The sequence below is a fragment of the Xenopus laevis genome, chromosome 5L (genome assembly GCF_017654675.1).
Source record: "Xenopus laevis strain J_2021 chromosome 5L, Xenopus_laevis_v10.1, whole genome shotgun sequence".
Taxonomy (NCBI): Eukaryota; Metazoa; Chordata; class Amphibia; order Anura; family Pipidae; genus Xenopus; species Xenopus laevis.
In genome coordinates this window covers 92,826,012-92,847,223 of record NC_054379.1, presented here as the reverse complement: position 1 = coordinate 92,847,223, position 21,212 = coordinate 92,826,012, and the positions used below count along the sequence as shown (strand labels likewise).

The window sequence follows — 21,212 nt, the reverse complement described above, 5'->3', positions numbered from 1 at the left end:
GGTTCCTATTGGCTATTACATGCTGGGGGTGGAGCCAAATAATGCAAGAGGCAAAACGGAGGAAAACAGATGATATAAGTTAAAGCTGCTGAGGAAAACGGATAGAACACAGTTGAGATTTTGTGAAGGAGGGTTAATGCTCTGGATTCCGCAACTGAGATGAATGACGGCTGGAGTATAGAGAAGGAGGCATTGAGTATAGTGGATGAAAGGGAGTGCATGAAGTATGGAGCAGGAGGTGATGCCATAGATGAGGGATAAGTTATTGGAAAGCACATTGTGGAAGTTGAAACATTAGGGATGCAGGCGTTTTGACAAAGGGAGAACGCATTTGGCACAAAGACGGAAGTTGTCCTACAATGGACACCGTACATTCAGCCTTAGTACTGGCAACGCGCCCCTACAGGCTGCCTTACGTGCTTCAACCAGGAAATCGTCAGGCCAGTTTGGTTTCATGTTCAGACGGAGCATAGCCATGCCCGCTGTGTCAGTGAGTGTGCTCTGAACAAGCATGGGGCTAAACTTAACACGAGCACTCCGCAACTTTAACCTTGAAAATCGGGCTCATGGGCTTATTGGCAAGGAGAAGCCAAGGCCTGCACCCTCCCACCCGAAAACAGAGGATGCACTGAGGGCAACCAAAACACGTGAGTTATGGGGGGGACATGTTTACTCACAGCAGCCTAATATTGGCATTCTCACTGCTTTTGTGTTTTTTTTATTAGCAGAATTTGTTTTTCTATATTATATATTCTAAAACATTTACTAGATGGGCTGCTGCTAATGTCCTCTTCCACTCTGTATGACAATGTTACCTGAAGTGTGAGAGAAATGCATGCTGGGAATTGTAGTTCTTCATTGGTTAGAGGTCACGACTCGAGGGGTTTGTTCTCTAATGTGAAATTATTCAGGCATCTAGCAAAGTAATTTATGTTTATTATTAGTAGATCATTCCTGTTCTAAAGCTGGCGCTATTAAGCTTTCATTGCTGGTGCTATAAAGATAATTCAGATAAGGTTATGATGGGTGTCCCCGTCACGTCACCACTGTGGGCTCTATGGCCAATTGCAGCTCTTGTGTTTGTATTTGGCCAGGAAAGAGCAGTTTTAGTCCTATGCAATCTACCTGGCTGCAGATTGAGTCAAGTATCAATTGGCGTAAACAATCTCCCTGCGTATAAAAGCGTAAGCCGCCCTTTATTAGGTAATTCCATGGATAATTTACTTTTTTGTAATTAGCTTTTAGTATGATGTAATATAGTAAGTAAGGTTGAAAAAAGACACATGTCCATCAAGTTCAACCTTTTCTTTTTTTAATCTGCCTACCAGTTGATGCAGAGGAAGGCAAAAAACCCATCTGAAGCCTCTCCAATTTGCCTCAGAGGGGGGGAAAAAATTCCTTCCTGACTCCTAAATGGCAATCGTTTACAAATGTAACAAATGGGATCCTTTATTGCTGATTTTCTTGAATAATATTTATTTGGGGTGCATTTCTGTTTTAATCAGATCACCCAGACATTGAAGATAAAATCCGTAACAAAGATAATCTGCTTCTGACAAGGCTGAAAGAAGTTTATGTTGACTCCAGTGACCCATCTTCTGAGGTAAAGTTATTTAAGCCTTTTTTTTTTTTTTTACTCCAGCCAACAGATTTTTTTTTTTGTTTTGTTTAACTATACTTCAGAACCAAATTCTCTTCCAATATAGACTCCATGCTATGTGTGTGTATATTATATATGTGCAGTATATTGTTGCTCCTTAAGTTTAATTAAGTGACAGCAGCACAGAGCATGTGCAGTGAATCAGCAGAACATAAGATGGGGAGCTACCGGGGCATCTTTGAATTCACAAATCTTCACTGCTAAAGGGCTGGGGTTGCCTTGGGCTGGTACAGAGTTTTCGAAAAAATAATGTGCAGCATTTTAGCCTACTTCTTTGTAGGACAGTGCAGTTATCTACGAACGGCAGCACCAGACTGGGGTATCAGGTAAGTGTTTATACTCACTGGAGATGCCTAACACCCCCCCCCCCATCTGAGTGATTAATCATTTCCTTCTACTTTAAGCTTTAGTTTTTCTGTTAAAGAAGAAACCTGGAGTAATAAACAGCATGTTGTACAATGTGTAAAGGAATTAGTGTAGCTACATCATTGTGATTATAATGACTTCTCAGCAAGCACCATAGAGCGATCCTCTTCTTCTGCCTCTTTCCTGAACGGCCCCTGGCCAACGTGCAGTAGAGTGAAAAAGTCGACATACTGCGCATGTGCAACCACGTGATGGAGGAAGACGATGGCTCCATGGTGCTCCCTGAAAGTATCTCAAGTCATTGCAATTTACTACTAACAGAGCCCATGATATCAGGTAAGTCATTAGAATCACTGGGAGTGCCTAGAATTAGTAAATGGCATGTTATGGAATATGTAGAGGGATTTATGTAAGTATATCAGTTATATGCCCCTTTTAACTGTGCATTGAAAATCTAATCAGTACTTCTGATGGAACTGCCCTGAAGTAGCTGCGTGAGTTCAGAAAACAAGCTCACGCCTTGAATGTTTTGAGAAAAACCCTGGAACTTGAGTGTATTTGCTTGGTAAAACAAGTAAGCCAACAATTGTTGCATTTATAAAGAAATGTGATATTAATATATTTTTAACCATTTAAATAGGTACAAACCAAAGAGAGTGCATCTGCGCAAGAAGAGCTTAGACTTCCAAAACTCACTGTGAATCGAGAGACCCTTATGGATCTGGATGTAGAGAGTATTCCTAAAGGAAAGATTTCTGTGCTTGAGGCACTGACACTTCTCAACAACTATAAAAATTCTCCAGAAACCTGGACTGCTAAGAAAATATCAGAAGACTACCACTTAGACTCCAAGAAGACCCAGGCACTGCTGGAATACTTTATACCTTTCAACGTGAAAATGATTCCACCCAAAGACAAGAAGCAAATTACAGACTCGTAGAACACCGGAACTTAATAGCTGAAGGCAATTATTTATATTTATTTGAGAACTCTGATCTGATGAATATTTTGTTTTCTTTAACCCTTCTTATCTGTGATTTCTTGCATTAAAGTCTTTGTGGTAATTGGATAGTCTGTCCCAGTGTACTCACTTTACTGCATTCCATAAAAACTAGTCTTCTTGCATCCCTTCTTATATATTTAATCTTATACCATATGACACAAACCAATAGAGAGATCAGTTATGTACTTGCTTACCACTTTGTATGTTGGGTGCTCAAGCCCCACACCTTGAACTTCGGGAGCCATACATGGAACACACAGAAAAACAGGCTGGCACTTTCCAGGCCACAAACAGGAGTAAAGTCAAAGCAGCTCAGTTGAGTAAAAAACATTCTAGTTTATTTGTATCAGTACATAATTGTAAAAAGATTTAAACATTTTGTGCCTCAGCAGCGAAATTAATCATAGGCTTATCTTATACCATCTCAAGACATTTCCCAATATTGATATTCTGGTCAATATTTTTACGTAAATTATGGGACTTAAGTTCCATAAACTAACAAATCAACAGATTTTCAACTGTGTTCTGTAGAACATGAGAGATCATCTGAATTGTAAGTTATCCTATCCACTGAATACTTAATAAAATTGCCTACAAGAGGTTCTGTTTGGCAGTACACCTGACTTTTACTCAACCAAAAATTGTTTCCAAACCAGGAATTCAAAAATAAGCACCAACTTTGAGGCCACTGGGAGTATTCTTCAGAAGCAGGCTTCATGGCATCTGGCAAAATGCCTGTGGCCACTCATATTTTATTTAGAACTGTTGTGTCCCCTTGCTTTAACCCTTTAGATCTTAATGCCCATCTGTCACTCAGGGGCTTCATTATCTTAGCTAATTCTTTACAGGTGCTCATCTTCAATGAGAAGAGACAATACCGAGCACAATTATAGGATATCTCTGAGACAGGTGCCTTACTTTCATTACTGCAATATTCATTATTAATTATATTTATTTCATATGACTGAAAAAGTTCTAAACTGTGGTGTAACAGGGTTTCTTAAAGAATTTATACACTTCTCCATATGCTACTGCTAATGAATTATTATAGATGTTACAGGTAATGGTGTTGTACCATGTTAGCTAGTCAGAGTTATCGAGTAAAAGTTTTGTATGAAACATTACAAAAGTTGTATTACAATGATATTTTAATTGGCTAACTATGATTAACAGTAGCATATGGATATTCCTTAACCATGTTTAAACATGTCCCAGTTGGGCCTGTGCTAGTAATTACATTTTCATTTCAGAATGCACAAAATGCATGGTTTCATTCATCTCTTTGTAGAATCAAATCTTTGCCCAAACACCATAGGCTTTACAGACGGAAAAAGATCAAAGTGAATGCAAGGGATATATTTTATTAAAATATGTTTTTCAAACACCTTGTTTTTTTCAAATTATACAGTATCTTGGTATTCGGCAGATCAGGGTCCCATATATAGAAATATCAGGCTTCAGGTTTCCTACAATAACTAAATGTGGACAAATAGAAAAAAACTCCAGTCAACATGACTGATTCAGCCAGAGACTAACCCCTACCCCTTTGGTACATGTAGCAATGCCATCTGTTGTCTCCTGCTGGGAACTTTTAGTGCTGTCACGTGCAGTGTGACTTTTATAAAGCTGTTTAGGTACATCTTCAAATATGCAACCTAAAAAAATTGTAGTATCATTATGTTTCAAGTTTCAAAAAATGAGTTTATTTTACAATATGAATTTGCATATTGATTGTCGCTATTTGGATATGATGTTTTCTGAAATGGGGAAGTGCAATATAACCTTATGAATCATTGTAATTACATATAAGGTTATGAATGTTCCTTTTCTTTTGGAAGCATTAGGTAATAAAGCTCTTGTTTTTAAACAGAAATTACTGAGTGCAGTTTTATGAGGTAATATTTTTCAGATTAAATATACATTCCTCTCAGATGTCATGTAGGACCGCTAACCTTTCCCATAAGAAGTAAAATGTGGTACTACTGGTCTGTATAACTGATTAAAGCATACATTTTCAGCTTTAAAGAACATCTATTTAATATTGGTCATTTACACAGTAAAAGGACGGAAAATATGCGAAATATGGATGGAAATCAACATGTTTTGTGGCCACTTGCACCCAGCCCTGCACCATTCTACATTGTCTTACAGACCTGAATGTTCCCTATGAATATGTCACTACCTGCATTTGGCTGTACTGTATTCGTGAGTGGCAAGTGGAGGCTCTCCCACCTCTGCCAATCCCCTAACCTGGTGGGTGCAAAACCCTTAGAATCTTCAGGGCCCACTTTAAACATCCCTATAATGCTCGCGTGTTAGTGATCTTAGTCACTGACCTAACCTTTATCGCCCTAGAAAAACTATGCCACTAGAGTGGTATTATTTACAACACCTTACATCTCAATCTCAGTCACTAGGGTCAAGTGGCCAGAAGGTTACCTGAATTCTTTATTCATGTCTCCACTTCCTCCTTCTAGGTAGGCAGAAATAAATAATAATGGCAGTCTGAACTGAAACCTTTTCAGTTGCTCAGTGAACAGAACAGCCTGTTTATATTGAATACTAAACATAATAGAAAAGCATTTTTGTGTTCATTTGCTGACCCATAGGATTACCTGACATCTCCCTGAGAACTAAACTCGACAACACTGCCCAGTCTTCACAAGCAATTGCTGAGTTTTCTAACTCTGGATGAAAGTGAATGTTTCACCACTGCCTACTATAGGAAATACTATAGGAAATATTGTTTTCCTAATTTATTTTTCTATGATCCCATCTGATGTAGTGATAATAATGATTTTCCTCAGATATGTTTTCCTATTATACTATGCTCTATTAATCTGCATCTGGCCTGCAGTGTACATGTGCTGTAACATTCAGGTGCAGCAAAATGGCAGTTGGTCACATGGTATGCGCACTTCCTGTTATATACCCATGATCCCTTGCAAAGTAACAGTTGGTTGCAACGAGCCTGGTTGTCTTTGGTGCTGCACCAGCATTTTGCGATTTTGGAGATTTGAGCGACTTCCAAAGCGATTTTTTTTACAGTGAGAAGAAAAGAACTTATCCAGGATGGACTCTACAATCAATATGATCAAGCAAATAAGATCTCAGCTTGAGGAGGACAGCAGGATGGAAACACATGAGAGGGTTAAGAGAAAGAGGGAGCAAAGCCCAGAGATAAACAACAAAAGACCCCACCAAAAGACAGAGCGAGCAAGGGAGAGGAGAAGGAGGAAGAGGGAGAGGAGGAGACAGAGGCTCTTGTATGAGAAGAAGGAAGAGCAAAGGTGGAAAAGACCAAGAAGCAGCGACAGGGATGAAGCAGAAGGTAAAAAGGATCAGACTATCCCATAACATAGTGTAACTGTCTCTAACTGTCTCTTCAAGCTTGTTACCTATACCCATGGCTATTAGCCACAGGACATCATATTTTGACCTCATTGGCAAAGGCTAATTCCCAGCCTGACTGTAACATGGTATTTAATGTATTAGATACAGTGACATTGGAGCACAATCACTCTAAGGGAAAGCTGTCACTGGTCCATAACTGACATAAAAAAAAACAGTTGCAAATGCCTAGCATTAAACCTAGCATTAAACAGTTTGCCTCCTCCAGTTATCCACTTGTGTCTGTCTGACTATATATCTATCAATACCTATTTATCACTCTAGCCAACAAATCCTGATCCTTCCTATGAATCCCTCATTCATTCTCACTACTGTGTTGTTCCCTAAGGAGCTGTGATGCCCATTTCAGTCCTTCTAATGGTTACCATAGTGTCTAGTATAATCCTATGTATGTGCAACACTGAAGGGGGAAATTAAAATGTAATATAAGCTTTATCATACTGGAATAAGAATCAATTAAATGCTGCATTGTTTCTGAAATAATTAGGTTTATATTCACTATCCCTCTCTCAGCATCTGTTTATATTTATTCTGTCTTCATACAGCAGTTCGGTTCAGATATTCATTGACAGTTAGATCCAATATATCTTATAGGGGGGGCTTCCTTTCCTAGCAAATGTATTAGAGCTCACTCAAATAACTGATTCCAGTACAAACACTAAAAAAATAACTGCCTTTTGCACAAATTCTGCATGTAGAGATACAGGATTTCTAGTGATTTAATAGAGTGAGCTCTAATACATTTTCTAGGCAAAAGGAGCCCCCCCCATAAGATACGTTGGATCTAACTGAATATCTGACAACCAACTCCTGCATGAAGAAAGACTAAAGAGAAACAGATGCTGAGAGAGGAATAGTGAAGATTAACTTGATTATTAAAGAAATGGTACAGAATTTTTAATTGATTGTATTTAGAAAGTTTCTAATTTCAGTATGCTGAAGCTTGTATTAAATTTTCATTTTCACGATAGTTCCCCTTGAAGCAAACCCGTGCCTCTCCTATCATTTGTAGTATAACCCCTAGATTGTAAGCTCATATGGGCAAGATGTTCTGACCTAATGTCTCCCTTTATGCTTGTTCTATCCTTTGCCATTGCTTTTGTTATGCTGTTTGGGTTCACCTGAGCCAATAGTATGGTGGAACCACATATGTTGGTGCTTTATAAGTAAGTGATAATAATTATACAGATTCTGCTGAGGTTGAGCACTATAATGGTTAAATTGAGCTCAGGAGAGGTGGTTAAGAGCATAAAATATGATCAGCCAGCTAGAGTTTCTATGGGAACCAGCAATGCTATCTCTTCATTGGCTGTTAGACTGGAGGCTGTGTTAACCAATCTGAGCTGAGAATAAATGAGCATGCTCATGAGCCAAATGTTAGGCACCAGCAAGTGATTGTATTGACTTACCTGACACCCCAGGCCTGTGCTCCTATCAGCAGAAAACTGCACTGGCCCAAGGTTCTTCTAGTGAGCACCACGGAACGATCATCTTCCTACTTCTTCACTCTTCAAATCTCCTGGTGCAGATGCTTGCGCAGTAGAACGAAATAGCTGGCTTTTTTGTTAAAGCTCAACCTTTCGATCTACTGTGCACGCGCACCTGCGAGAAGAAGCCGGAAGAGGATTGTTCCGTGGTGCTCGCGGGAAGAATCCCGGGCCGTTGCAGGTTTCTGCTGATAGGAGCACTGGCCCAGGGTGTCAGGTAAGTAAAATACACTTGGGGATTCCTAACATTTGGCACCCCCAAGTGGAATATGACATTTCTTCTCCTTTCAGTTATCACTATATTGTATAATTTTAAATTATGACCAGACCTTTTATATACCACATCCACCTGTTCCTTGGTGAGGAAAAAGAGGCATTTGTGTATATTTCCTTAAATTTTGTTTTCAGTTTCTTATTAATAGATCCTCAGTATTATGGCCAGCCCCGGGCCAACCCGGGAAGGGGCCCTAGGCTGCCTGGCCGGGCATAACGCCCACAGACGCACAAGCGGAAAGTCCGAATGTGCGCATGTGCGGAACCCCTACTTCCGGTTCTGATTATGGCCATAAGATACGTATTACATATTTACAATATAAATTATTAACAGAATTTCTTTTCTAACAGAAGGAGAAAGTGCCTGGAAGAGACCACACATGGATGAAGAAAGATGTGATCCACTGGACATTTCCAGCTACAATTTCCATCACGAGCTGGGCAATGGATCATTTGGCAATGTGAGCAATACATGCATGTTTTACTTATCTGCCATTAAATAAAGTACCTATAGTTAACAGTCAAAAACAAAGGCCCAAGGTTTGATCATCTATTTTTTTCTACAAATACTGGTGTAAAGGCCATACAGGGTTGTCACTAGAACTTACTTTGCCCCATAAGTCTTTAGAAACCCAAAGGGGCCTACGTTTTTAGCCTGACTGGAACCCTTCTATGTGGGTGTGCCTGTGTGTTTTTTTAAAAATGCATCTAAGTTGCTTCCAGTTTAGTGAAACTGGTCCTTTGTCCTTTATCCATTCTTGGGTAAGCCCTACCTCTAAAGTGGCCTGTGATTGTGGAATTAATTTTACCCCCTTTATGGCAGCCCTGGATCTAAATCAGAAGTCAGACAGAAATGCCTATTGATAGGAACTCAGGATGGCAGGCCTTATTTATTATTTATGTGGAGCAAAGCAGTTGGCAGAGGATCTCTGTTGCTTATTGAATTAAATACTCTGTATATCATTTTTATGATATTAAATATTTTATTGTATAAAATCCGAATGTGAGAATCAAATACTTTAAATTATTTGCACATTGTGATGGTTTTCTATCATTTATCCCTTCTCTTTTTTAGGTTATGTTAGCATCATTGCCCAACAGAAAGAAACCAGTGGCAATTAAAATCCTTAAGAAAGAGAACATCAAGCTTAAAGAAAGATATGAGACCGAAGTGAAGGTGATGAAGCTGGCTTGGAAATGCCCTTTCCTGTGCAACATCCATGCAGCATTCCAAACACAGGTACAATTAAGTGTCATATTGCAGTGAGGTGTGTTGATGTAGTGGCCTCTTGCCAAGAGAACATACAATTTGCTTTAGAGGGGAATATCCCTATGCGAGTCTCACAGGGCCCAGCAAATTTATACCAGAGTTCAGATTGAGAGGAGGCCTAGTTACTGCCGCAGTTGTCTTAAATTACTGTTTTTATTCGAATACATGAAAAAGAACTAAAAGTGTTTGCTGACTAGAAAATATTCTATAGTTCACCTTGGCATTGTATCTACCCATCATTACAAATGAGGTATTGGATCTCTTATCCAAAAAAACGGTTATCCAGAAAGCGCAATATTGCAGGAACGCCATCTCCAAATAATGCATTTTAATCAAATAATTGAAAAATTAAAAAATAATTTCCTTTTTTTGCTGTAATCATACAACAGTACCTTGTGCTTGATGGAAACTACGTAACATAAATCCATAGTGGTGGCCAAAACAATCCTATTCGTTTTTCTTTTTAATGTTCAAGTTATTATTTAGTAGAGATAAAGAATGTTGATCCAAATTACAGAAAGATTCCTTATCTGGGAAACCCCAAGAACTATATTTGCATAATGCATCACTCCTCACACAGGAGTAGGTCCGACTTGTGGTTCCAAAGATAATTTGTCTGATTCTGCTGTACCTGCCCTATTATGGCTGAGCTACACAGCAGGGTTGGAGGTTGATCTGGTCCTGGTTCCAGAGCACATGCTCATAGTTGGTGATCAGCACCAAGGAGCAGAATTGAAGCAGAAGGACGTTGCAGTCACCATGGTACTCAGCTATGCCTAAGGAGTATAGGGGTGCAGGGCTGCACTTGGAATGTGGTTGCAGTAGTTCAGGAGAGGGGCCTGGGGAGGGGATGTATGGTCACTAATTGAATTTAGTTTTCTTTTAATATTGTTGTGCAGTGGTATCTATGTAACAGGTGCTTTCTTTTTCTAATTCTATCCAGCTGCATGCCTTCATTGTGATGGGAATATGCAAGTGGAGGAAGCCTACAAGATCTTCTAAACAACAGAGGCTATCTGGACATGGACTCCGTACTGTAAGTGACATACAGCCTGGGGAGGTGCTTTTCTTCATGTAGCAGCCATACATTAAATGTGTAGTAAACACAGTATGGCAGCAACATTTTGCCAGAGTGTAGCAGCAACACAAACACTGTACCAGTCCCTGACACACACCACCTTGTCACCAGTCCAGGTAATCCTTGTGGATGCCTTGGCACATGCACATTCCAGAGTTAAAACTAAACTTAGATGCCAAACTCTTTTCACTAATGCACATGCAAACAGCACAGGGCAGCAGTAGGGGATCCCCGGGACAGAAAGCAAGATGGCAACATGACACTCACTAACATTGTCCTTTGGCTGATGTGATTTTTATTATGATCATAATTCATGATTATAATCACTGGAGGATGCTTATAAAATTGGCACCCCCAGTAATTAAACCTTTCCTTGTCCTTTAAAGGTGTAAGGTAAAGAATATATATCCACTATGTGCATTTTTTTTTTTTCAAAGGTACTACGCAGCTGAGATGGTGTGCGGCCTGCAATTTCTGCACTCTGAAGGAATTATCCATCGGTAAGAACAGTTTTCTATGTGATCTTTCTGTAATATGTTTAATAGTTGATATTATTGGGGGCCTTGTATTACAAATCCATTGCAGGATGCAAAGTGCAAAAAATCTGGTGCAATCTACAATATTTTTTGCACGTAGCATCCTGCCATAGGAGGGAGCTGTCATCCGTTTGCCCCTCACGCATAACCTTTGTACATTTTGTTTCCACAAATGGCCATTAGATTTTTATTCTATGTAGAATTGAAACCGCACATGTTCTGCTATACAAACAGAATTATGCAGTGACACCTGTACTTTACTTTACAGAGACTTCAAACCGGAAAACATTCTGTTCAGCAACAAGGGACACATCAAGATTGCTGACTTTGGATTGGCTGCTGAGAACGTATTTGGCAACAAAACCATCTCAGGATCAATTGGGACATTGCACAACATGGCCCCAGAGGTGAGAGACTTATTACTGATATATGTAATGCACAGAATTTTACAGTATGGAAAGCAATGGAGGCACATTCCATATAATGTTTTTCAGTGGTCAATAATCTACATCTTAACCTGACAGATTGGAGGTTAAACATTTATTCTTCTTCAAATAATAATAATAATAATTTCTTCAGCTGTTATGTTTTTAAAAGTATCTCTTTGAATCCCAGCATCATTTTTAACCCTTGAATCACTTGTAAAAACAAAGGCTCTTAGCTAGTTGTAGCACCTATATAGTTCTACCTTTTCTGCACACTGAGAACTGAGTTTCTGTTTTTCTTGGGAGAACTTGGACCACAGATTGATCAGAACCCTTGAACGCCAAAATTTCATCAAGGCATAAACACAAACAATGTTGTAAACGGAATTTCTGTATTTGATGGGGAATGATCTGTTCTTTGTATTTCAGATGATCCAGTGTCAAATCTACAATTCAGCAGTAGACTGGTGGGCTTTTGGGATTGTCTTGTGCAAAATGGCCACTGGAAGATCACCTTTTTATGAAGGCCGTAAAGCAGAGAAATGCATCCATTTTATCCTCAATTGCCAGCCCAGCTATTCAGAACAGCTCAGTACAGAACTGCAAGATCTTCTGGAAAAGGTGGTGCCAGTGCATCTGATTAGGATATATATGGCATTTATATGGACTGTAGTTTTGGTTTCTATTAGTAGCAGTAAGTCACTTTTTTGTTCCCTTAGCTCCTAAAGAAGAAGCCATACAAGCGGCTTGGGTTCAAGGGGATATAAGGAGACACCCCCTTTTTCAAATCCATCAACTGGATCAAAGTAGAAATACAAAATGTTGAACCACCTTTCCAGCCAGAACCTGTAAGTATATGACTGAAATATTGTGAAACCATGGATTACAAGCTACACTCTTTAGTTTATCTAACAGTTCAGCACACTAAATATCCAAGAGTCTTCACTTAACCCAGCAATATTTCTGTATTAATGTGCCTGTATAACAGGAATAGCTCTAGGAGTTAACTCCTTCATGTACATTTTATGCTATAAAGACTGCAACCTCAGTGTACAGTTAGGTGCCAAGCTATGCAAAATGCCTTATAATATCACATATCACTACATAATGCATCTAAATTCCAGGAGTATTTACAAAGCTGCATATTAATTTTAACTGACTGGCAAAGCAAGGAGTAAATAAAATGGGCATTTGGATAATTCTCTGTAAAAAAACTGTGTACTCCAGAATTTCTTTCTGATGCATTTGTCTCCCTTTTCATTTAAATGGGTTATGATAAATGATAGAAAAACCCACATATTTATAAATACCGTGATAGATCTTTTCAGTTGATTTCAACATTCATAAAATCATATCATAAAATCAGTTGTTAAGTACAATACACAACTTATAATTGAGATTTATTTCCTGTATTTCCATTACAGGCTTGATAAATAGGTCTCCTGTTTGTGATGGCAGCAGAGAGTTTTAGTGGCAATATTTAAATGCATTCTTTAGACATGCCATTTGTTTAAACATTTTCAATTTTAGAACACAACATTTTGAGTAAAAAAAGATTGAAATCCAAGAAAGTTGTTCAAAAACTCATACACTTACACAATGTACATATAGCACAGCTTCCAAGATATTCTTTTCTAATGTTAGAATACTGCACATATGCAAGCCTAAGCTGTGCTAGAGATTCAAGGGAAATAAAAGTAAGATGCTGCATGGTGTTTCCACAGCTTTTACTTGTTCTTCACATTAAAACACTTTAAAGGAACAGTAACTCCAAAAATATTAAAGTGTATTAATGGAATGGCAATATGGGGCTGTGTTGATAAAACTGGTGTATTTATTAAAAAGACACAACTATAGTTTACATAAACAAGCTGCTGTGTAGCTATGGGGGCAGCCATTCAAGCACATGATACACAGTAGACAGCAGATAGTTACTGAAGAATCTGATTGTATACTACATACAGTAGTTTATCTGTTGTCTGCTGTTTGACCTGTGCCTTTTCTCATTTTTCAGTTTTGAATGGCTGCCCCTATGGCTAAAAGGCAGCATATTTTTAAAAACTATAGTTGAGTATCTGAAGTAAACACACCCGTTGTACCAGTGCAGCAATGTTAATGTAAGAAACACAAATATGAATGCATCACCTTAATTTTACAAAACACACATATAGTTTATAAGTGCATGATATTATAAGTTACCAGTTTATGATAAACACACAATTTTTTTATGAACATAATATCATACAAATACAATTATAAACACAAATAGATAGATACATACTATAGATAGATACATCACTATAGATAGATAGATAGATATAGATGATAGATAGATATACACTTATCAACTGAAGTCATATATGTAAAAAGAAAAGTAACAGATTTATATTTTTTTCAAGCAACCAAATCCTGATGTGAGCATTCCAGCAAGTGCCTTAGAGGTCCTCAACATTGACACCGCCTCAACTCACAGCTACAGTCTTCAGGATTTCACATATCTGAGTCCCAGCTGGCAGGCATAAGCCCACTTACTACAACTGTGGGAAAGGATACATCAACTCGAAGTTCAGTTCCCATCCAACTGGAAAACATCTTAATTTGTTCAAAAGCACACCCGTCTGCTGTATGAATTCACAGATCCATTTGCAGCTCTACCATCAGCTTCACCTGATGCATCGTTGCTACATAAAGATCAGCAGCCAACTCCACAAGTCATCAGTCCCACCATCAAATCCATCTCTGGAACTACCATCAAGTCCATCTTGCATTTCCATCAAAGCTACTTCATCACCTATACTTCCATCTCCAGGTGAAAACATTGGGTCTGGCCTACCATCAGTTGTATCTCTGTATGGACTTACTAAGCTACCCTCTCTAACCCTCATATAAATGTGTAAGAGGAGCTGATGTAAGTATGTTTAAATGGTGGTAAGTATTTTAAATTGATTAAAAGAGCTGGGATCCTTTGGTTATATAAGTTTTGGCTAAATGATATAACTAAAGGGCTCTTATAAAACAGATAGTATAAAATCAAACTAGACTTAGGGTAATAGTAGAAATGTAAATGCAGAGGATAGTTACAAGAGGATAATAAGGTAATACTAAGATAGGCAGGAAATATAAATAATATCAAATGTATAACTAATAAGAAATAATATAAATATATCATAAATAAATATCAATACATAAATATATATATATCAAGTATAACAGTAGCAAATATATTATTAGCTAGCAGGAAATAGATTAATTTAAATAAAAAAAGATCTAACAGCAGAAAATGATACTATAATACTGAATATGATAGGATATTAGAAGATTAAATAGGATAGTTCACAAAATAAAACAAGATGTTGGAAGATCACATAAGGTATAACAAACATAATATAAAATATGGTAACACATGATAGGATAGGCTAAAGGCTTAGATGTTAGAAATTAAAATACAAGAGAAGAGGAGAAAATGCTAGACTATATAATAAGAAAGTATAGTATGATAAAATAAAAAGAATATAATAAAATTGCCTATTAGGACAAAACAGAATAGATAAACTGTCAAATATAAGAATATGCAGTAGGGTGTAAAATAACATATAATTCTTAAGAAAATAATAAAGATGTTAGAAGAAGCCATAAGATAATATGATCAAATAAACATAATATGATAGAGTTTAAAGTAGGACTAACTGTTTTATAGATTTAAATTAAAATGTTAGTGGAATACATAGGACATATAGATGGAGCAGAGTTTGTTCCAGAATAATAGGAAGGATTTTGTTCCAGGAATAATAGGGAGGATTTTTTCCCTGACAGTAACAAACTATTGAGTTGTTTCCGTTGGGTTTTTTGCCTTCCCCTGGACCATATGTTACTAGAAGTCAGGTTAGCACAGCAGATAGTATAATAGGAAATAATAAGATGGTTAGAGTAGTTAGGGACCTGCTCAGTGAGCCTACCTTGACGTGGTGGCAGGCTTGATATCTTTTAGCCAAATCTAGTCTATGGGCTTCTTCACCTTCCAAACACTTTTTTTTTTTTTAAATTTTGATCTGCTTTCCAGAGAATCTGTTCCCCTTCTACTACAGAGAGCAGAATTACTGTAAGCAGAGCCGGAACTAAGGGTAGGCAGAAGAGGCACACACATTGAGGGGTACTAGGCACATACCTCAAATGCAGCCCTTGTCCCTACACCACCCGCAATTCAGATTTCCCAATCTTATCAGCAATTTATGGGCACACCCACTTGTTCATGTGCACACCAGCTTATTCACACATGTGCACATGGGGGGGGCAAGGTGGCTGGTTGGGTTGCCTCAGGCAAATTTTTGAAGGAAACCTACAGAAATCTATATATTTAGTACTGTTCGACTGATATTTCTTTCACATCATAAACGATCAAATCTCGGTTCAGAAGCTTGCCACTCTCCAGCTGACACTGAACTATGCATGTCAGCACCATCAGATCCTGCTGTTGGTAGATGCTGAGTATTGTAGTTTAGCAAGAGGTGGTATTGATTAATGCATTACACAGAAGGCCCTCTGTTTAGCGGGAAGGCATGCCATGGTTATTATTAATAAACACTTCTTGTTCACTCTTCTCTTCCCATATATCAGCCAGGCACAACACCTGTCAGTACTGTACAGTAACAAACCTCCAGTGTCACAAACAACACCACATTCCTTCTGAAATGGCAATGAAGTGATGATTCAATTACTCCCACACCAGCCATAAATCAACATATCTGAAGAAATTTTACAAACTGGATTATGTTAATCAGATCAAGCAGCAGAATTAAACTGCACACTATCGAATTCTACACTGGTTCTGCATTTCTAAAATAGTTACAATTCCCGTACTACGTGGACTCCTATCAATACCAAAATGCAACTTCATTTCTGACTTTGTGCTTCACATAAATACAGATGAAATACCCTTTTTAATAGTGTGTTGTCTTGTGAAAAAACATGTGTGCTCCATAATGGAAATCCAGCCAACTCAGCAATAGCTGAATTAATCCCAAACTCATTGTCATGTAGTTGAAAACAAAATTCCAGGAGTTGATAGGTACTGTTTGCAACAGCTGATTGATTACATGAATAACTTTTCAGCTTGTGATAACTGAATTTATTTCTTTTGCATTGCCCATCGAGTCTTGTCCCTGTTACTGAATTATAACTTCCATTATTCCTAACCAACAATTTCCAATCTAAAGTAGGTTGCATTCCAGAGCATATCTCTGACTCACTCCATGTTGATTTTTATCTAAATCTATCTACCCTTCCAGCCAACCCATATAGACTGTACTCATACAAGTCATAGGATCCTACTTGTGCTGCTATGCTATAAGATTACTACTTACTCCCTTTTGTATTTCTGCTCCCAGAAAAGGGCTACATTCATAGTTGGTTCCACATAAATCAAAATTTGACACAATGACATTTTGAACTCTGCTGTAAAGCTGGAGCCTTCACACACGAGGAGCATCAGACAGTTGAAGGCATGTACCATTTTGTATCACAGTAAGCTCAATTTTAGCAGGAATCTTGAATTTTATATTATATGAATAGTACATTAGAATGTCTCACTGTTCTCTGATTATGAGCTCTCCACATGACAATGTGTAGTTCTTCAGGATTTCCTTCAGCAGTGGAGGCATGTCTAGAAATCAATTACAGAACAGCAATCAGCATTAACAGAGATTGTGTGTGAAGGCTTTCATATGACAAAATGCTTTTTATTACAGCACATTTCCTATCACTATGAATGGCTTTCATCTATTATAAAAATGTTCTTTCTGCTGTGCGGAATATCAGGCATTCTTCACTAAATCAACAACATGGGATTCTACTGAGAACAGTAAGGAAGAACCTAAAAAGGCATTCTCTATTTTATTGCAAATACAAACAGGCAAATGTATCAGCAGCCAGTACATACTATGTTTTCAATATGTGTAACTTAATTCTAAAATATTTCTTCTTTATATCTTGATCTTGGAACACTAAATTTTTAAAATTGACTTCCTTTTTCTCTGTAATAATAAAACTGTACCTTGTACTTTATCCAAACTAAGGTATAATTATTATATATTATTGGAAGCAACCCAGCCTATTGGGTTTATTTTATGTTTACATGATTTTCAAGTAGCTTAAAGGTATGACGATCCGATTTATGGAAAGATCCGTTATCAGGAAAACCCTGAGCATTCTGGATAACAGGTCCCATACCTGTACTATATGCGCAGAAGGTGCTAATAACTTATCCAGTTGTCCCTACTGAATTGCAGCCTCAGCCATAACACTTTGGTTGACTTTCCATGACAATAACTCCAAACAACGATTTACTGCCTCCTACCATAATACTATAGAGATTGGACAGACTGGCCCATTATGATTTACACACTATACTACCTGCATGCAGCACCAATACATGGAATATAGAGTAACAGGGGTAAAGCATAGAAAGGGCCAATATGCTTTACTTTTGGTCTTAAATGATTTAATATGTATAAAGGATAAAGGGGATTCATATGATTTTCAGCTAAAATATTGTCAGAATCAGCTGATTAACAACACCTTTCTCTAATCGATGTTCATTAGAAGAATTTGTAGTCGTATTTAAAATGTATAGTACAAGAACCCCCCTTTAATGTATAATGTATTAAAATATTTTTTGGTCAGTAAAATTATTGATTTTCCTAGTGCTTCTGATAAAGTATAAGTGGAAAGAGGAGAAAAACCATTCATCAGATAAAGAATCACTGCCCCTGGTCAAAGTACAATAAAAAGTTCTGGTTTTAAGGCTCAGACTTTGACATTTTTGCCAAGTAGGATCAAAGTCCCATAATGCAGCCTGACCAAATCATAATTCAATGGAACACACACTTGTGATTTGGAGACTTCAAAAGAATGAAGCACAACAACATTGTACCTATTTGAACACTTGACCACCTGGCATTAACCTAAATTTTGGGATAAATGAATTTCTGGAGTGGAAAACTTCCAAGTGAAACTTCCCAACAAGAGATTGCACAAGGTCTTGCGGTGAATTCCCAAAGTAGTGCCACAACCCTAAACATACAATGTACCTTATCAGAATAGATTCTCCAATGCACTGTACTATGCACAGCTCAACAGGAAATAATAAGGGTATTAACGGTCTGTCTCAGATCAATACGCAGATGAATTTCAGACTATTTTAAACTAAAATAATCAATTTTGTATCAACAGAGACACCACCTGGTCATTTTGGCCAACTGTCTACAATCAGGAACAAACTAATGATAAAAGAAAGTCGCTTTAATGTTGCTCTGCTAAGAAAATTAAGTTTGAAATCATCGGATATTTCTCTAATCAGTATTAAGCAGAGCACACATCACAACACCTTCTTTTTCTCAGATATGTTCTTTCCTGAATTTGGTTCCCTTAAAACTAACATATATTGACATTGCTAACTCACAACTCTCAAAGTGAAAAACAATGTGGTTGAGTAATCAAGGCAGGTTCTGAGAATGAAGATCTTTATTCTAGAAACACATTATAAGTTAAACTGATATACCCCCAATGATGTGTTGCACTATTGCACCTAGATCATTTGACAGGGTTGATCCCAAATGCATGATGGGATGCAAGGAAAATCACAAGAGAAGAATATATGGCTAAATGGCTATTGGCTAAATAAATATTATAGCTATTTCCCTCATTTTATGTGTTTACTTTAAAACAGAACAAAAAAGCCAGTGATGAGCATGGAAAATAACTAGTCCATCTGCAGTCACTTTTTTTATTTTGACCTTTTGCAGACAAGTGTTTGGATGATTTCAAGGAATAATAGAAGGAATAATCGTTTGATCGAACGATTAAATCCTTCGAATCGAACGTTTCGAAGGATTTTAATCCATCAATCGAAGGATATTCCTTCGATTAGAAAATTGTTCCCCATAGGCTAATATTGGCCTCGGTAGGTTTTAGGTGGCGAACTAGGGGTCGAAGAATATTTTAAAGAGACAGTACTTCGACTATCGAATGGTCGAATATTCTAACGATTTTTAGTTCGAAACAGTCGATTCGAAGGTCGTAGTCGAAGTAGCCCATTCGATGGTCGAAGTAGCCAAAAAAAACATTCGAAATTCAAACTATTTTTCCTCTATTCCTTCACTCGAACAAAGTAAATGGGCCCCATAGTGTTTACCACAAAATGAGACTAGCAGTCTGCATGTTTTTCCTTATTTCCAGGCGAACAATGATTTCACCGTCACACCACAAGTTTGTACCTGTCTCACATGGAAGGAAGTGGCCCTTGAGCTCAGACACACAGTAACATCTGTCTGCAGCTCCATCTATTGGTCTGTACAAAAAGAAGAACAATAACAGTTTTGGAAACCTTGTAGGCTCAGTTGGCCACATTTAAGACTGTAAAGACTAGTATTTCAGAAAGTTACTTTTCTTATTTAGCTAAATGAAACATAATAATATTAGATTACACTAGAGCCATGACTATATTGTAAATAATATCTTTACAAATTATGCTTATTGTTCTCAGTTTTAATCAGTGCTTAATTATGTTATTTCTGTCACGTGAAACTTGTGTATTATATTAAGCAATGAACCCCTGTTATAAAATATGCGGATATTAGAAGCCACCTTGAAGTTCTATGCCCTGTATGCCTTTATATGGTCACGGAACTCTCCTTATATTTTACATAAGTGGGTACATTATTTACCATATAATATATCTTATATAATAGTGTTCCCCCCTATACAAAAAAAAGTGGTGAACGAGCAAAAAAACTGAGCCGGCAGGGGAATAAAATGTAGGTGCCCCCCCTCTCCCATCCTAATAGTGCTGTTTTTGTTGGTAGCGCTTGGCGTGTCTGAAAACAAAGCAGGCTGTAGTGCTGGTCTATGCTTCCATGTCTTAATGTTTTACCTTTGCATAAGGCCTTGCGCGCACACACACACACACACAAAAAATGTTACATAATTGTCTTTAGGTTTTTCCACCACATCCCTAATTAAGTCACACAATAACCCCATTTCAAAATAAATTATTCAGTAGCAGCAGAAGACCCAAGTTCCTTTGTAAGAAACACTTGCTCAGTCTCTTTAAAAAGATACTAAAATGCTGACATTGGAGGTACTAGAACATTATGTAGTCTAGTCCAGTTCTGGTACTTAAGGGTTAATGCCCACAAATTTATGCCTGTATATTATCCACCCTCTTTTAAGCTCTACGGGGGAGACGCCTTTTTCCTACTGTGTCTCTTACCATATTTATACTTATTTATTTATTTTAATGTTCCCTGTGTACACTGTAAGATTATAGAGCACTTAGTATCCTTGTGGTACTTTATAAATACATTTATACATCATACATCAAATATACACATCGAACAAAAATCTGTGAAAATACAAAAATAGGGCGCCATTGCATTTTATATGCTTTATACTGTATGTGTCAAATAGTAAAGTATATCCACTGATATGTCAATAAGGGGGTAAGCCTGCTGGTGAAACACACAAGTCTTAAACAGACCCCTAAGCACTTTGACATACTGTAACCCCTATGGATTCATGACAGACACAATTGCAGCCCCAACCTCACTCCACATTCTCCAGGTCTCCAGGCAGCAGTGCTTTATATAACATTACAGTCTCATCTTTGACCAAGTTTCATCTGTTGGAAGGTCACCTCAGAAATGCATTC

At 37.7% G+C, this 21,212-nt stretch overlaps 3 protein-coding genes and 1 pseudogene across 3 annotated transcripts; 3 read left to right on the top strand and 1 right to left on the bottom strand.

Annotated features, from left to right (window-relative positions):
- Positions 1-21,212, bottom strand: part of LOC121393741 — a 57,046-nt pseudogene that overhangs the window by 22,816 nt on the left and 13,018 nt on the right.
- Positions 50-3,095, top strand: LOC121393744 (NADH dehydrogenase [ubiquinone] 1 alpha subcomplex assembly factor 4-like). Its single transcript, XM_041563096.1, has 3 exons — positions 50-647; positions 1,506-1,603; positions 2,667-3,095. Exons 1-3 carry the CDS (start codon positions 512-514, stop codon positions 2,964-2,966), a joined length of 534 nt encoding a protein of 177 aa, XP_041419030.1. The 5' UTR covers positions 50-511; the 3' UTR covers positions 2,967-3,095.
- Positions 5,427-9,783, top strand: LOC121393743 (protein kinase C delta type-like). The gene is made up of 3 exons (XM_041563095.1): positions 5,427-6,360; positions 8,552-8,661; positions 9,276-9,783. The coding sequence occupies exons 1-3, from the start codon at positions 6,102-6,104 to the stop codon at positions 9,465-9,467; spliced, it is 561 nt and encodes a 186-aa protein (XP_041419029.1). The 5' UTR covers positions 5,427-6,101; the 3' UTR covers positions 9,468-9,783.
- Positions 10,441-12,276, top strand: LOC121393916 (protein kinase C delta type-like). Its single transcript, XM_041563762.1, has 5 exons — positions 10,441-10,506; positions 10,986-11,048; positions 11,353-11,491; positions 11,939-12,130; positions 12,229-12,276. The coding sequence occupies exons 1-5, from the start codon at positions 10,493-10,495 to the stop codon at positions 12,274-12,276; spliced, it is 456 nt and encodes a 151-aa protein (XP_041419696.1). The 5' UTR covers positions 10,441-10,492.

Excerpts from the sequence above, each read along its gene's own strand:
- LOC121393744 (XM_041563096.1), top strand. The coding sequence starts at position 512 with ATGGGGCTAAACTTAACACGAGCACTCCGCAACTTTAACCTTGAAAAT. Across the intron at positions 648-1,505 it reads ACTGAGGGCAACCAAAACAC|ATCACCCAGACATTGAAGAT; the intron begins GTGAGTTATGGG and ends TGTTTTAATCAG. Across the intron at positions 1,604-2,666 it reads CCAGTGACCCATCTTCTGAG|GTACAAACCAAAGAGAGTGC; the intron begins GTAAAGTTATTT and ends CCATTTAAATAG.
- LOC121393743 (XM_041563095.1), top strand. The coding sequence starts at position 6,102 with ATGGACTCTACAATCAATATGATCAAGCAAATAAGATCTCAGCTTGAG. Across the intron at positions 6,361-8,551 it reads CGACAGGGATGAAGCAGAAG|AAGGAGAAAGTGCCTGGAAG; the intron begins GTAAAAAGGATC and ends CTTTTCTAACAG. Across the intron at positions 8,662-9,275 it reads GCAATGGATCATTTGGCAAT|GTTATGTTAGCATCATTGCC; the intron begins GTGAGCAATACA and ends TCTCTTTTTTAG.
- LOC121393916 (XM_041563762.1), top strand. Across the intron at positions 11,049-11,352 it reads TCTGAAGGAATTATCCATCG|AGACTTCAAACCGGAAAACA; the intron begins GTAAGAACAGTT and ends TTTACTTTACAG. Across the intron at positions 11,492-11,938 it reads TGCACAACATGGCCCCAGAG|ATGATCCAGTGTCAAATCTA; the intron begins GTGAGAGACTTA and ends TTTGTATTTCAG.